Source organism: Filicampus tigris, chromosome 3, assembly GCF_054856515.1.
Source record: "Filicampus tigris isolate MCC_2025a chromosome 3, RoL_Ftig_1.0, whole genome shotgun sequence".
Taxonomy (NCBI): Eukaryota; Metazoa; Chordata; class Actinopteri; order Syngnathiformes; family Syngnathidae; genus Filicampus; species Filicampus tigris.
Window position 1 is genome coordinate 20,900,116 of NC_141219.1, and position 12,074 is coordinate 20,912,189.

The 12,074-nt window shown below is 40.8% G+C and overlaps 1 protein-coding gene across 1 annotated transcript in view; it reads left to right on the plus strand.

The window, feature by feature from the left end:
* The first annotated feature begins 8,714 nt into the window (after positions 1–8,714).
* pde8a (phosphodiesterase 8A) overlaps positions 8,715–12,074 on the plus strand; it is a 71,747-nt gene continuing 68,387 nt past the window's right edge. Inside the window, exon 1 of the mRNA XM_086025721.1 lies at positions 8,715–10,203. Coding sequence (XP_085881847.1) covers positions 10,051–10,203 — 153 coding nt within the window. The 5' untranslated portion in view covers positions 8,715–10,050. The remainder of the gene's footprint in view (positions 10,204–12,074) is intronic.

Genomic DNA, 12,074 nt, shown 5'->3' on the forward strand with positions numbered 1-12,074 from the left:
GCAGGACAAACATGCAGTTTTAAGAACTCATTCATACCATTGCTCTTTTAAATAACATGGCATAACATTGTATTCCTTGTATACGGATGTGTGTGAGTGGATTGTTGACGTGTCCTTGAGTTGACTGCTGGCTGCAAAGCAAATTGCCCCTCAGGGAAATTAAAGTTTACCTTGACCTAGTACTCCCCAATAACCCAACCAAGCATTATATATATCGCTTATCCTCACAAGGGTCACGGGGCGTGGTGGAGCCTATCCCAGCTGTCCTCCGGCAGCAGGCGGGGGACACTCCGAACTGGTTGCCAGCCAATCGCAGGGCACACAGAGACAAACAAACATCCGCACTCACAATCACACCTAGGGGCAATTTAGAGAGTCCAATCAATCAAAAGGAAACTGCAGTACCCTGGAGAAAACCCACACAGGCACGGGGAGAACATGCAAACTCCAGACAGGCCCCGACCTTTGAACTGTGAGGCTGATGTGCTAACCAGTCGATCACCGTGCCGCCCCTCTAGTACTCTCCTGTACAGTTATTTCTTACAGGACTAGTAAAAGACAAGGCCAATGCTATGCGCTTGCATTACATAATACAGCAAGGTTAAGCAGTGGAGACGCGACTGGAAAGTGAAGTGCATTTCTTGTTGCATGTTGCTGACATCTATTGGTAAACTGTATTCACTACATTTCAAGATGGAAAGGGAATAAAGCGGATAACCTGAAAGAAAAAATAACTTAGGTGGTGGCCAAAGTACTCATTCTCTTTTATAGTACAAGTACAGTACAAATGGACTAATACAGGTACTTGTGTAAAAAAAATAAAAAATAAAAAACACATTCTTGTAAAAATAGAGGTACTGATTAAAATCCTGTACTTAAGTAAGTTTTTTTTGTTTTTAATTCCAAATGTACTTAAATAAAAACGTAAAAATTAAAATTTCCTGCCACTTTCCTGCCATACTCTCTCTGATAACTTCTCTGCACACAAAAGAGTTTCCCTCTTTTATTAACTTACAAAGTGCTCATCCTGAGAATAAGGCAAAAATCAACCTACAGGTATGTTGTTGTTTAGGAGATAGGTAATGACTCAAGTTTTACCTAATCAAAATTTGCTCCTATAGCTTTACTAAAGTTGAGAGGAGACTAACAAAAAATTCTAAATTAGCTGACTATAAAGACTGAAAACATACATCTTACTTGTATGAGTTTACAGATTGGATGTAGGCCTATAGTTTTTGAACGAAAAAAGATGGTGGTTTTCAGGCTGACACACAGCCGAGCCTATTTTCCCAAAGGTAGTAGTAGAAAGTACAAATATCTGTTTTCAAATATAAGGAGTAAAAGCAAAACATTTTCAAATGTGGGTAATAAAAGTCAAAAGTCATCAGAACCCGTGCATATTTGTAGGTCGGCATTTGTGAATTCACCTATTTACAGACCTATATATATTTTTGAGCGGCACGGTGGTCGACTGGTTAGCACGTCCGCCTCACAGTTCAGAGGTCGTGGGTTCGATCCCGGCTCCGGCCACCCTGTGTGGAGTTTGCATGTTCTCCCCGTGCCTGCGTGGGTTTCCTCCGGGTACTCCGGTTTCCTCCCACATTCCAAAAACATGCATGGTAAGTTGATTGGACTCTCTAAAATTGCCCCTAGGTGTGATTGTGAGTGCGGATGTTTGTCTCTGTGTGCCCTGCGATTGGCTGGCAACCAATTCAGGGTGTCCCCTGCCTACTGCCCAAAGACAGCTGGGATAGGCTCCAGCACGCCCGCGACCCTTGTGAGGATAAGCGGTATGGATAATGAATGAATGAATGAATATATTTTTGACTATTCTCAGTTATTCGCTGAAAATCTCACCCATCGGTAATAAAAGTAGTGCACTATTTGGTGGCATCTTGGTACCAAGGAACTAAATTGGAGTGAGTTGGCGTGGTTTGTTAATGTGGTGCTTTGCCACCAAATCTTAATGCCAAGGAACTTTGTTGAAGTGACTTTAGGAACTTCACAGAGTCAAAAGCAGTGCTGTCTCTCCATCTTGTGGTAGCTTTCTGCCAAGGAACTAGTTGGCGAGCTTCATTTAGACGAACATAGTCTTTGTCACCATCTTTTGGCATTTATAGGGAATTATAAACCTTTTTCGGGGCGGTGCCAATTATATGCAGATTCTTGCTATTAGCGGGTGAACACCGTACTAAAGTAAAGTACTATAGCTGAATAAGCTACATAAGCACAGTTATAAAGTATTTGTACTTTGTTACTTCCCCACCATAGGGCACAATCATTTGTGTCCCCAAGCCCAATAAATAATCGCTATATGCCTGTTCCACACTGCCAGTCACAAGTCCTTCGGGCTCTGTGACATTGTGCTCAAGCGCGTGGCCTATTTGAGCACCACCCATTTTTCGTCACAATGTGGCCTGGATCAGCCGCCGACGGGGTAAATGCGATCAGGTTGCAGCCGTGGCCTGTGACAAGGCCCGGGCATCCTAATCCCACGGCACGGTCACATTTTGGGATTGGGAGGGGTAAGCGTACGTCATGAAGGTTGGGGAATAAGTCATAGAGATTCTCCGTTGTTCAGAGCTCTTGAGAAGAACCTAAAAAGCTAAAAAGGAAAAAAGACGTTAAGAAGACCCCAATCAAAGGTATGGGAAAAAAAGCAAAGTTTTTAACCTGGATTTAAAAGCATTTGCACTCGGGGCTGACTTCACTTCTGTTGGCAGTTTATTCCATTTGTGTGCAGCATAACAGCTAAATGCAGCTTCACCAGATTTACTTTGAACTCTGAGCTCCACTAATATACCAAAGGCAGCAGATCTCAGAACCCTACTGGGTTTATATTCAATCAGCATTTCTTTAATGTATTCAGGACCCAAACCATTCAGTGATTTATAGACAAGTAACAGAATTTTAAAATCTATCCTACAGCTAATTGGGAGCCATGCAGTGTAAAGCCTTTTGGACTGGGGTAATATGTTCCAATTTCTTTGTTGTGGTCAAAAGCGTTCTGAGTCATGTCCTTCTGAGGATGTCCAGTAATGCGCTTCTGAGGATGTCCAGTAAGAACACTGTGACAATAATCACGTTTTCTGGAGATAAAAGCATCAATATATTTCTCTTGATCTGCTTGGAGCACGGAATCCTTCGTTTTGGATATGTTTTTCAGCTGGTAACAGGCTGTTTTAGTGATTGATTTGATATGATTGATGACAGTCAGGTCTGAGTATATCAGCACCCTAAGATTTCAGATCTGGTCATTGCTTTCTAAAGACAGTGACTCCAGGTGTTTTCTAACGGCAATCCTCTTTTCTTTATTGCCGAAAACAATTACCTCTATTTTGTTTTTGTTTAGTTGAAGGAAATGTTGGTTTATCCAGTTGTTAATTTGCTCTAGACACTGACACAATGTGTTCATTTAACTTCTGTCGATTAAATACCGACTGGGCCCGCATGGATCGATTAAATATGCAGATGGGAAATAGGTGATGCCCAGCTCTGAATATAGCTGTGTGTCATCTGCATAACCATGATAGCCAACAATGGCGCTCTGAAGCATTTGAGCAAAAGTTAACAAATTGAGCAAAAGGGGTCCAAGTACTGACCCTTGAGGGACCCCCACATGTCATGGCCATTCAGTCAGATGCAAAACTTCCAATAGTAACAAAGTAACTCTTTCCTCCAAGTAGGAAATGAAGCACTTTATAACTGATGCAGTAGTATACAGTTAAACCTTATTAGTGAACTAGTGTGCTGCACTAGATACTAATAGGCCCAACAAGTAGACATGTCACGTACTGGTAGGTTCCTGACACCCTACAAGTAGCACCAAAATGTCCACCTGTGGGTACTGTGTATTATACAGTATACTTTAGTGATAGTCTTAATTAGGGTGACCATATTTTGATTTCCAAAAAAGAGGACACCTGGCTCAGCCTAGAGATACTGAAATTATACTCAAAGATGCCATACATGATAGTGTTCCATTCTGTGGTAAAGGTCATCGCCAATAAAAACCAAAAACATAAATCGCTACAGATTCTTTTTTTTGGGAGTGGGGTTGGTGGGGGAATTTTACATACAAGGGGTGTATTTTACATACAGACCTGTTATATACAGGAAGTACAAATGTTCAGCCCATTCAAGTGTCTCTTTAAGGTCCACATGCATATGCTCTTTGTCCTCACTTGTAGGACACCTTTGGTGTACTAGGACAACTACGTGAGGCAACACTATGCCCTAGTTTACAAATGTGCATTTAATAGAACTACTACTGACAAAATTTGACTAGTTAACATCTTTTATGTATGTTTATATATTGATAAATTCTTTTTTTTTTTTTTCATAACAGATTGTCCTGAAAAGAAGTACTGTATGTAATCATGTGCTCACTGCAGCTTGTATGAAATCTATATTAGTCCTCTGTACTGCAGTCAGCTGATGGAATTGTGACAACATGTTCCAGTACAGAGTTGTTGACTGTTAAACAAAAAAAAGGACATAACGACACAAGAATTTATATGCATTACAACTAATATTACTGTAATTTCTCTATGAAATAAAATAATATATAGTTGTGAAACACAGGATGAAGAAGCTTCATGAATAAGTTTGGATACTAAAGGGTTAAAGGTACCTGTCGCATGCTGAACAACAGATTGTCACGATGAGGAACTGCATGTAAAACAAAAATAAAGATAAAACAAGAACATTGCGTACAGACAATACATGATACAGGAGAATATCTGCCGTGTTGAAAGTTTATATTTTGTGTTGTGTCTAGACATTTTGAAAAGCAGACCCCTTCACATGTTTGAACAAAAATATGAGAAAAACGAGCAGAATGTCTATATTTGCTCAGTTCAGAGTGCATCTCTGACCTGGTATACTGTGTATATGCGTGTGTGTGTGGGGGGGACGTGGGGATGTGCGTGTGCGTGGGTGAGTGTGTCTGTATGTATATTACAGTGGGTATGGAAAGTATTCAGACCCCTTGAAAATTTTTTGTCATTGCAAGCATTTGCCAAAATCCCAAAAGTTCATTTTAATTCTCAATAATGTACACTCAAAACCCCATCTTGACAAAAAAAAAAAAAGATTTCTTTTTGCAAATTTTGTAAATGTTTTGCTAATCTATTAAAAAAGAAAAACTGAAATATTCACGACCTATGCAGCAACCTTGATATTTAACTCACACGCTGTCCATTTCTTCTGATCTTCATCAAGGAAGAAAGGATGGTTCTGGTCCTTTGTTGGAGTCCAGCTCTGTTTAATTAAACTGATTGGACTTGATTAGGAAAGGTCTAGGTAAGACCTTACAGCTCACAGTGCATGTCAGAGCAAATGAGAATCAAATAGTTGAAGGCAGTGCCCAAGGAGATCAGAGACAGAATTGTGACAAGGCACAGATCTGGTCAAGGTTACAAAAGAATTTCTGCAGCACTCAAGGTTACTAAGAGCACAGTGGCCTCCATAATCCTCAAATTGAAGAAGTTTGGGAAGACCACAACTCTTCCTAGACCTGGCCGTCCAGCCAAACTGAGCAATCGTTCGAGAAAAATCTTTGTGAGAGAGGTAAAGGGGAACCCAAAGATCACTGTGGATGAGCTCCAGAGATGCAGTAGGGAGATGGGAGAAAATTCCACAAAGTCAACTATCACTGCAGCTCTCCACCGGTCGAGGCTTTATGGCAGAGTGGCCCAACAGAAAGGGCAGGACGCAGCATGTCCCTTGATGTCAATCCATTGTATTGTTCAAGAATTTTCGTCCGCATAGAGTTTGCTTAAAAACACGTGAAGGACTTCCAGACTGAGAAATATGATTTTCTGGTCTGATGAGACCAAGAACCTTTTGCCTCATTCACAAGACTCATGGCTGTACTATAAGTACAAAGTAACTATGGACATTAATTTATATCTTACACGCATTAAAAAAAATTAACTCAGTTAACTCGTTTTATTTTATTAACTCTTGTGGTAGTTGACCTCTGCTCACTTTGCAGCCAAATTTAGAGGACAGTTACTGTTGCAACAAATAACTTTTGCGTACTTTTACTTCAAAAGGATCCTTGACGGTTCAATGGAGAAATCCAAATTAATTTGCGCACTTTGCAAAGCCAAACTCAAATACCATATTAATTATACGTCTTTGGTGTATTGTTCAACAGTTGTATTTAACAAAATAGGGTAAAGTGCCCATCTCTGCATATACATACATTTACACTGAACATGCATATGTACATATATAGATTGCATGCAAGTATTCAGTTTGGAATGGGAATTCCGAAAAAGTGTTCCTATTTGGGGGGCGGCACGGTGGTCGACTGGTTAGCACGTCCGCCTCACAGTTCAGAGGTAGTGGGTTCGATCCCGGCTCCTGTGTGGAGTTTGCATGTTCTCCCCGTGCCTGCGTGGGTTTTCTCCGGGTACTCCGGTTTCCTCCCACATTCCAAAAACATGCAGGGCAAGTTGATTGGACTCGCTAAATTGCCCTTAGGTGTGATTGTGAGAGCGGATGTTTGTCTCTGTGTGCCCTGCGATTGGCTGGCAACCAATCCAGGGTGTCCCCCGCCTACTGCCCGAAAACAGCTGGGATAGGCTCCAGCACGCCCCGCGACCCTTGTGAGGATAAGCGGTATCGATGATGTATCAATGTTCCTATTTGGTGATGGAAATTGCTCTTTGCCTCCCTCTAGTGGGAAACACCGCATTCAATGCTGAGGACTGGAAATGCATTAAAAATGACCCCAAAAGAGCATCACAAATTGGACTTATAAGGTTACAAACTTGCTTCAAGTAAATGCTGAACCTAAATTACCACCCAAGAGCAAGTCACCAATCTTCTGAGACCCACACTTGAAGCATACCACAAATTCCCCCAAAATAAAAATTCTAGTTATAGTATTGTTATTCTACACTGCAGGTAACATTATTTGAAACACAGAAAAAAAAGAAAAGCACAGAAAAATCACTGCCATTGAATTTAGACAAAATTCATGTGCTTATGTAGAAATAAATAAATAAATAAATAAATAAAATACAAAAAAACATAAATAACTAAAATAAGTCGGATATTTTATAAACATTTTGAATTTTTATAAATATTTGAATTTCGTCCAGCCATCATTGTGGCAGTGTAACTAAGTTCCAATTTTTAAAAAGTGTGTAAAATTTAATTAGTCTATTTTTCGGTGGAATAAATGTGATTGATTAGTGTTTTTAGTTGACTTAGAATGCAGGTTTTAAAAGTGTAAATTATGATGCTCTGTTGTCAACACTTTAACCTTGAAAGAACTGTGGGGAAAAACTCAGTTGTATTATTACTGAAAATGAGTGGAGAAGTCTTTGGCATAATATGAAAACATCAGAGGTGGGCATTTTACTTAAATTTGCCGGTCCGTTTATCGCCATCTGTCTGTAGAGCGGGAACAATTCAGCCATGTCCATCTATCCGCCTTTTGTCAAACGGGATCAAACAGTAATCGCCTATTGGCCGTTCCGCCTATCCGCCTATGACGGACGGCCATTTTGCCCCCCCCCCCCCCCAAAAAAAAAATCTACAACCAGACGGCATCGGAGTTAGTGTGTGCATTCATGTTCTTGTCTGCTTCAGCCCGTGTAAGCGAAGAAGCGAAGTGAAGAAGCGAAACGTTTTTTTTCTTTTGTGGAGGTGATTGTGGTTTTGCAAATATGAGCTCATGTTTCAGGCAAAATATTTTGCGGAGCGCTTTTTTATTTTTACAAATTGAAGTAGACAAGAGTAGTAATGTGCATTTGAATTTTGTTGGCGATTGGCCGCCATTTCAGACAACTGACAAACCAACCAATATTACAATGCTTGCCTCCCTGCTGTGAAGGTAGACAGCTGAGACGAAAAAAGAGCAAGCCGAGCTCTAAATGGGGGTGTGCCAATTGTCGTACATCATCCCAAAAAAGCCTTTAAATCATTACAGATTCTTTTGATGTCATTTTTACAGGCATACCTATAATATACACAAGTGCCAATGTTTAGCCCATCCAAGTCTCCCTTTAATCCTAGCACACTAACGTTGAAATTAGTAAAACCATCATTAAAGTCGGGTACATTTAAACTGATATAATATCCTAGATAAAATAGAGTTTTCATCGATGTATGTAAAAGTACAATACTATATGCTAAATTGGAAGTTGTCTCCTCTAATTTTCCAATACAAAATGTCACATTAAAAAATTGTATTGGTGAAAATCACCCAACGTTAGTGTTCTAGAGTTAAGATGGATATCAAGAATATTAATTAAATTCTCGAGATAAGTGCATCCACTATGGAAGCCATGTGAACATTTATTCGATATCCTGGATATCCATTTTAAGAAACTTAAGTGGACTCAAAGTAGCACTGATACAAGTGATACCTTACTTGCAAGACACAGTCGTTCTTCTAGTATTCCATAGTTGTTCTACTAGTGCGCTGAATTGTCCAGTGAGGGAAAAGAGTGGACAAGCACACGAATCTTAAACTGGACATCAAAACTGGATATCAGTGAAGGATTTTTTTTTTTCAAATGCCCAAACGGCATTGGGTATAGGAAGAAACCCGTGTTTTCCTCCGGCATTAAGGAGTGTGGCCAAGAGAAAAAGTGCACCCAGCGTTAGTGGTGTATTCAAAGTTCCCACGCTGCGTGGAGGACCACCCACCGGCTGCGGGAGCGCGGCGCCTATTAGCTGCGCGCACCTAATTTGCATTAACGTCAGTAAAGGCTGTAGGTCAATCCTTGCGGGTGCTTTTATTGGATGTGCCGCTGTCAAGCAGCGGCGAAGAAATGGAAGGGCAAACGCCAGGCAAGGCAGAGAAAAGACAAGCCTAAAAACGACCTCGATGTGGCGGCTTCATTCGAGCTCGCCCCCGCGCACTCGCCACCTTTAATCATCCTGCACCGAAAACTTGTCTTCAAATATTGCTTTTTTTTTTTTTTTTTTTTAGGGGGGAGGTGGGGGGATTCTCCAGAAGGCGGTACGTTCGTCATTTTTACAATTTGACAGCCTCTACATACATCTTCCTTCCCCCCCTCTCTTCAACGCCGCCACCACCACCGGAATGAGGGAACACCGAGGAGTACGGAGACACTGCTCCCGGGTTGGGCTCATCCTGAAGCGTGTAGCGGATGCCTGAACGCCGGTTGGCCCCTCCGCGTTTCTCGCTGGCCAATTCTGGAGCTGATACATGGGGAGTTGCGTTCTGTTCCACTGGGAATGCTTTGACACGAGTGTCCACATGAATGCCGTGCAGTGTGAATATTGCAGCCTGTTGATGAGGAGGAGGATGCTGGTCGGCTCGCGGTTGGAGCAAAGCGGGTGACAACGTGTACCTTGATCGTCCTCAGCTGAAGTGGACCAGTTAGGTTGTTCCAAAAGCCACACAATCCGTCCTGTATTCAAATTAGTATCGGATGGCACCAGGGTGGATAAGGACGACTACCAATGCAAGATTGCACCGCAGAAATGGATAAAACTGTTGCATGAGGCTGCACTGTCTATATGAGAGCGTGTAAACGTGTGTGTGCGTGTGCTGGGGTGTATGTGTGAGTGAGTGTGCGTGAGTGAGAGTGTGTGCTTAGGCCTACTTGATGATTGAAGTTGAGCACAAACAAACAACATGAAAAATGGTGATGTGGTACGAGTGACAAGAGGGGCCTTGGCGGATCAGAGCAGTCCAGCTGAACTATAACCCAACTTTTTTTTCCCACCCGCCAAAGGAGGACTGCTGCTTTGATTAAAGATCTCCAATTAAGTTCATGTGGAAAAACAAGAGGGAGGAAATCAGCTTCCTGGTCTCCTGGAGGGCCGAGGGGGGATAGAAAATTTTATTATTCATGCCTCTTTTTAGAGCAATTCCAGAACTGGCTTTGTTGTGTCCCAGATGACATGTATCTATTTATGTATTTAAGCTGAGAGGATGGACATTTTGTGTCACTAAAAACAAAAAGTGAGCAAATGACACTCTGGTGGCCCTCAAAGTAAAAAAACACTTGCACAAAAAAAAAAAGGACAGACAAAAAGGCTGAAGTGGGCTGAAGCATGGGCTGTGCTTCAAGTATTCATATCTCTGATAGGGTGGTCTACCACAGTGGAAAAGAGTCCGAGGATTCCCACTCGCCCCAGCAGACAAACACCACTCAGCATCAAGGAAATCCTGTCTCGGGACTACCCCTCAAGCCCCTGAGCTGCAAGGTGAGGGAACACACGAGCACGTTTTCTATCAAATGTTTGTTTGTCATATCTGACAAAGGCCGGGGGTTGAATGGAAAGGACACTTTCATTTGATTGCGCTTGTAATTTCAAAACCATAAACTCACTCGTTTAAACGTTACTGTCTTTAAGATGATCACGTTAATTGATTCTTAAAGTGTGGGCTTCCTCTAGTGGTATGGAAAACACAGAATTTAGTTTAAACTGCAAAATGTGACAGTGTCTTAAATGATTTTTTAATCAAGTATGGTAGGTATGGCTGTAAAGTATTTAACTTTTAGTATATTTGCATTCATTTTCTTAGAAGTTATTTTCATAACTTTTATTTAGGTAACAAAATAATTAAAAAAAGAGTTTGCAGTGTTAAAACTGCTAGCAAAATCTGAATGGAGTCTCACTCACTAATCCTCCCCCACCCTTTGCAATTCTCAATCACGGTGATTCGTAATGGCATGGGATTATGAAAGTGCATTGTCATGATAAATTGACATAGAGAACACATATCCATTATTAACAAAATAGCAGCACTAGGAATACTAAGATATTATTAGCGTAGTAAGCAAGCTAACGTTAGCCACTGTTGCAAATTTGTTATCATGACATACACATAATGTTAAATATTCCCAGTCCGAAGTTTTATTTCTTGAAATTTACAAGCGTACAATCACTTAAAATTCAAAAAGAGGTGCTAAACGGAAATGTGCCTGTTGAGCAGAAATGTTGCTAATTCCTCTCAGCTGGCTGAGTTCCTTTCACTCTGCCTCGGTTTGCTACTCTTAGGGCCAGGTGTTGGCACATTTTTTCGGGGTGGATATTCCGTTTTATTCCTTAAAAGTATATTCATTGTAAGCGACTGTAACGTTATGTGCACTTTGAAAATTACAAGAACCACTGTTATACGTTGTACACACACTCATTCGGTGTAGGTTCATAAAGGTCACAGTCCTCCACTCTAATCAGATGTTTGGTTCACTTATTTTTTGCACTGTTCGTGAAGAGCATTTTGACTACATTTAGAAGCCAAACGAAATGTTTCTGCTTGAGTTACAAACCCGAGCTGAAATCTGTGTCAGTTTTCACTTGACATATTTGGCCTCTGCTTCACCTTTCCACTGCGTCGCATTAGAATGCTTTTCTTGCGAGGTCTTATGGAGGCCCCCCAAGACTTCTTATGTAAGGTCATCATGCAAAGATGTACTTTTTTTTTTTTTTTTTTTTTTTATGGAAAAATGACAAAAGTAGATAAGGCCCGGAAGAGGATTGATGCTAGCATACTGTAAAGTGTGCGCTGAGTATGTTGCATAATCGCAAAATGTAGCAGTCCCATTTGTTTCTTGGACCATGAATAATTACAGTAAGTGTGGCATAATGAGATGTGCTGCTTGGACACTTCGAAAAGAGATGTGCTTCCTATCAAGGGGATGATCAATTTCATTCTCATTTGCATGTTGCGTAAGTTCACACATGCAAGTTGGTGTGTTTGGTGTGCAGTAGGATGATATGAGAAAGACTGATGGATTTGGTTTATTGCACAAATCAACAAGGGAATCAATGTTGAGTTGTTAAAAGAATTATAGTATGAGAAATTTAAGTGGTTTTCAATTCCATTTCAGGCCAAGCACTCATGCTGTGTTGTGTGCATGTGGATCATTGTTGAATTGAAAGACAATATAGATACTCGGGCTGCACAATATATCTAAAAAAAGAAAAAAAATTATATCGTGATAATAGTCTTTGCGATATGCATATCGCAATGACATGCAATGATTTTCTTATGAAATTGTATGCTTTTATCTGAATTTGACCAGTCAGATGCAGACTTGAATGCATATCGCCACCTAGTAGTTAGACAT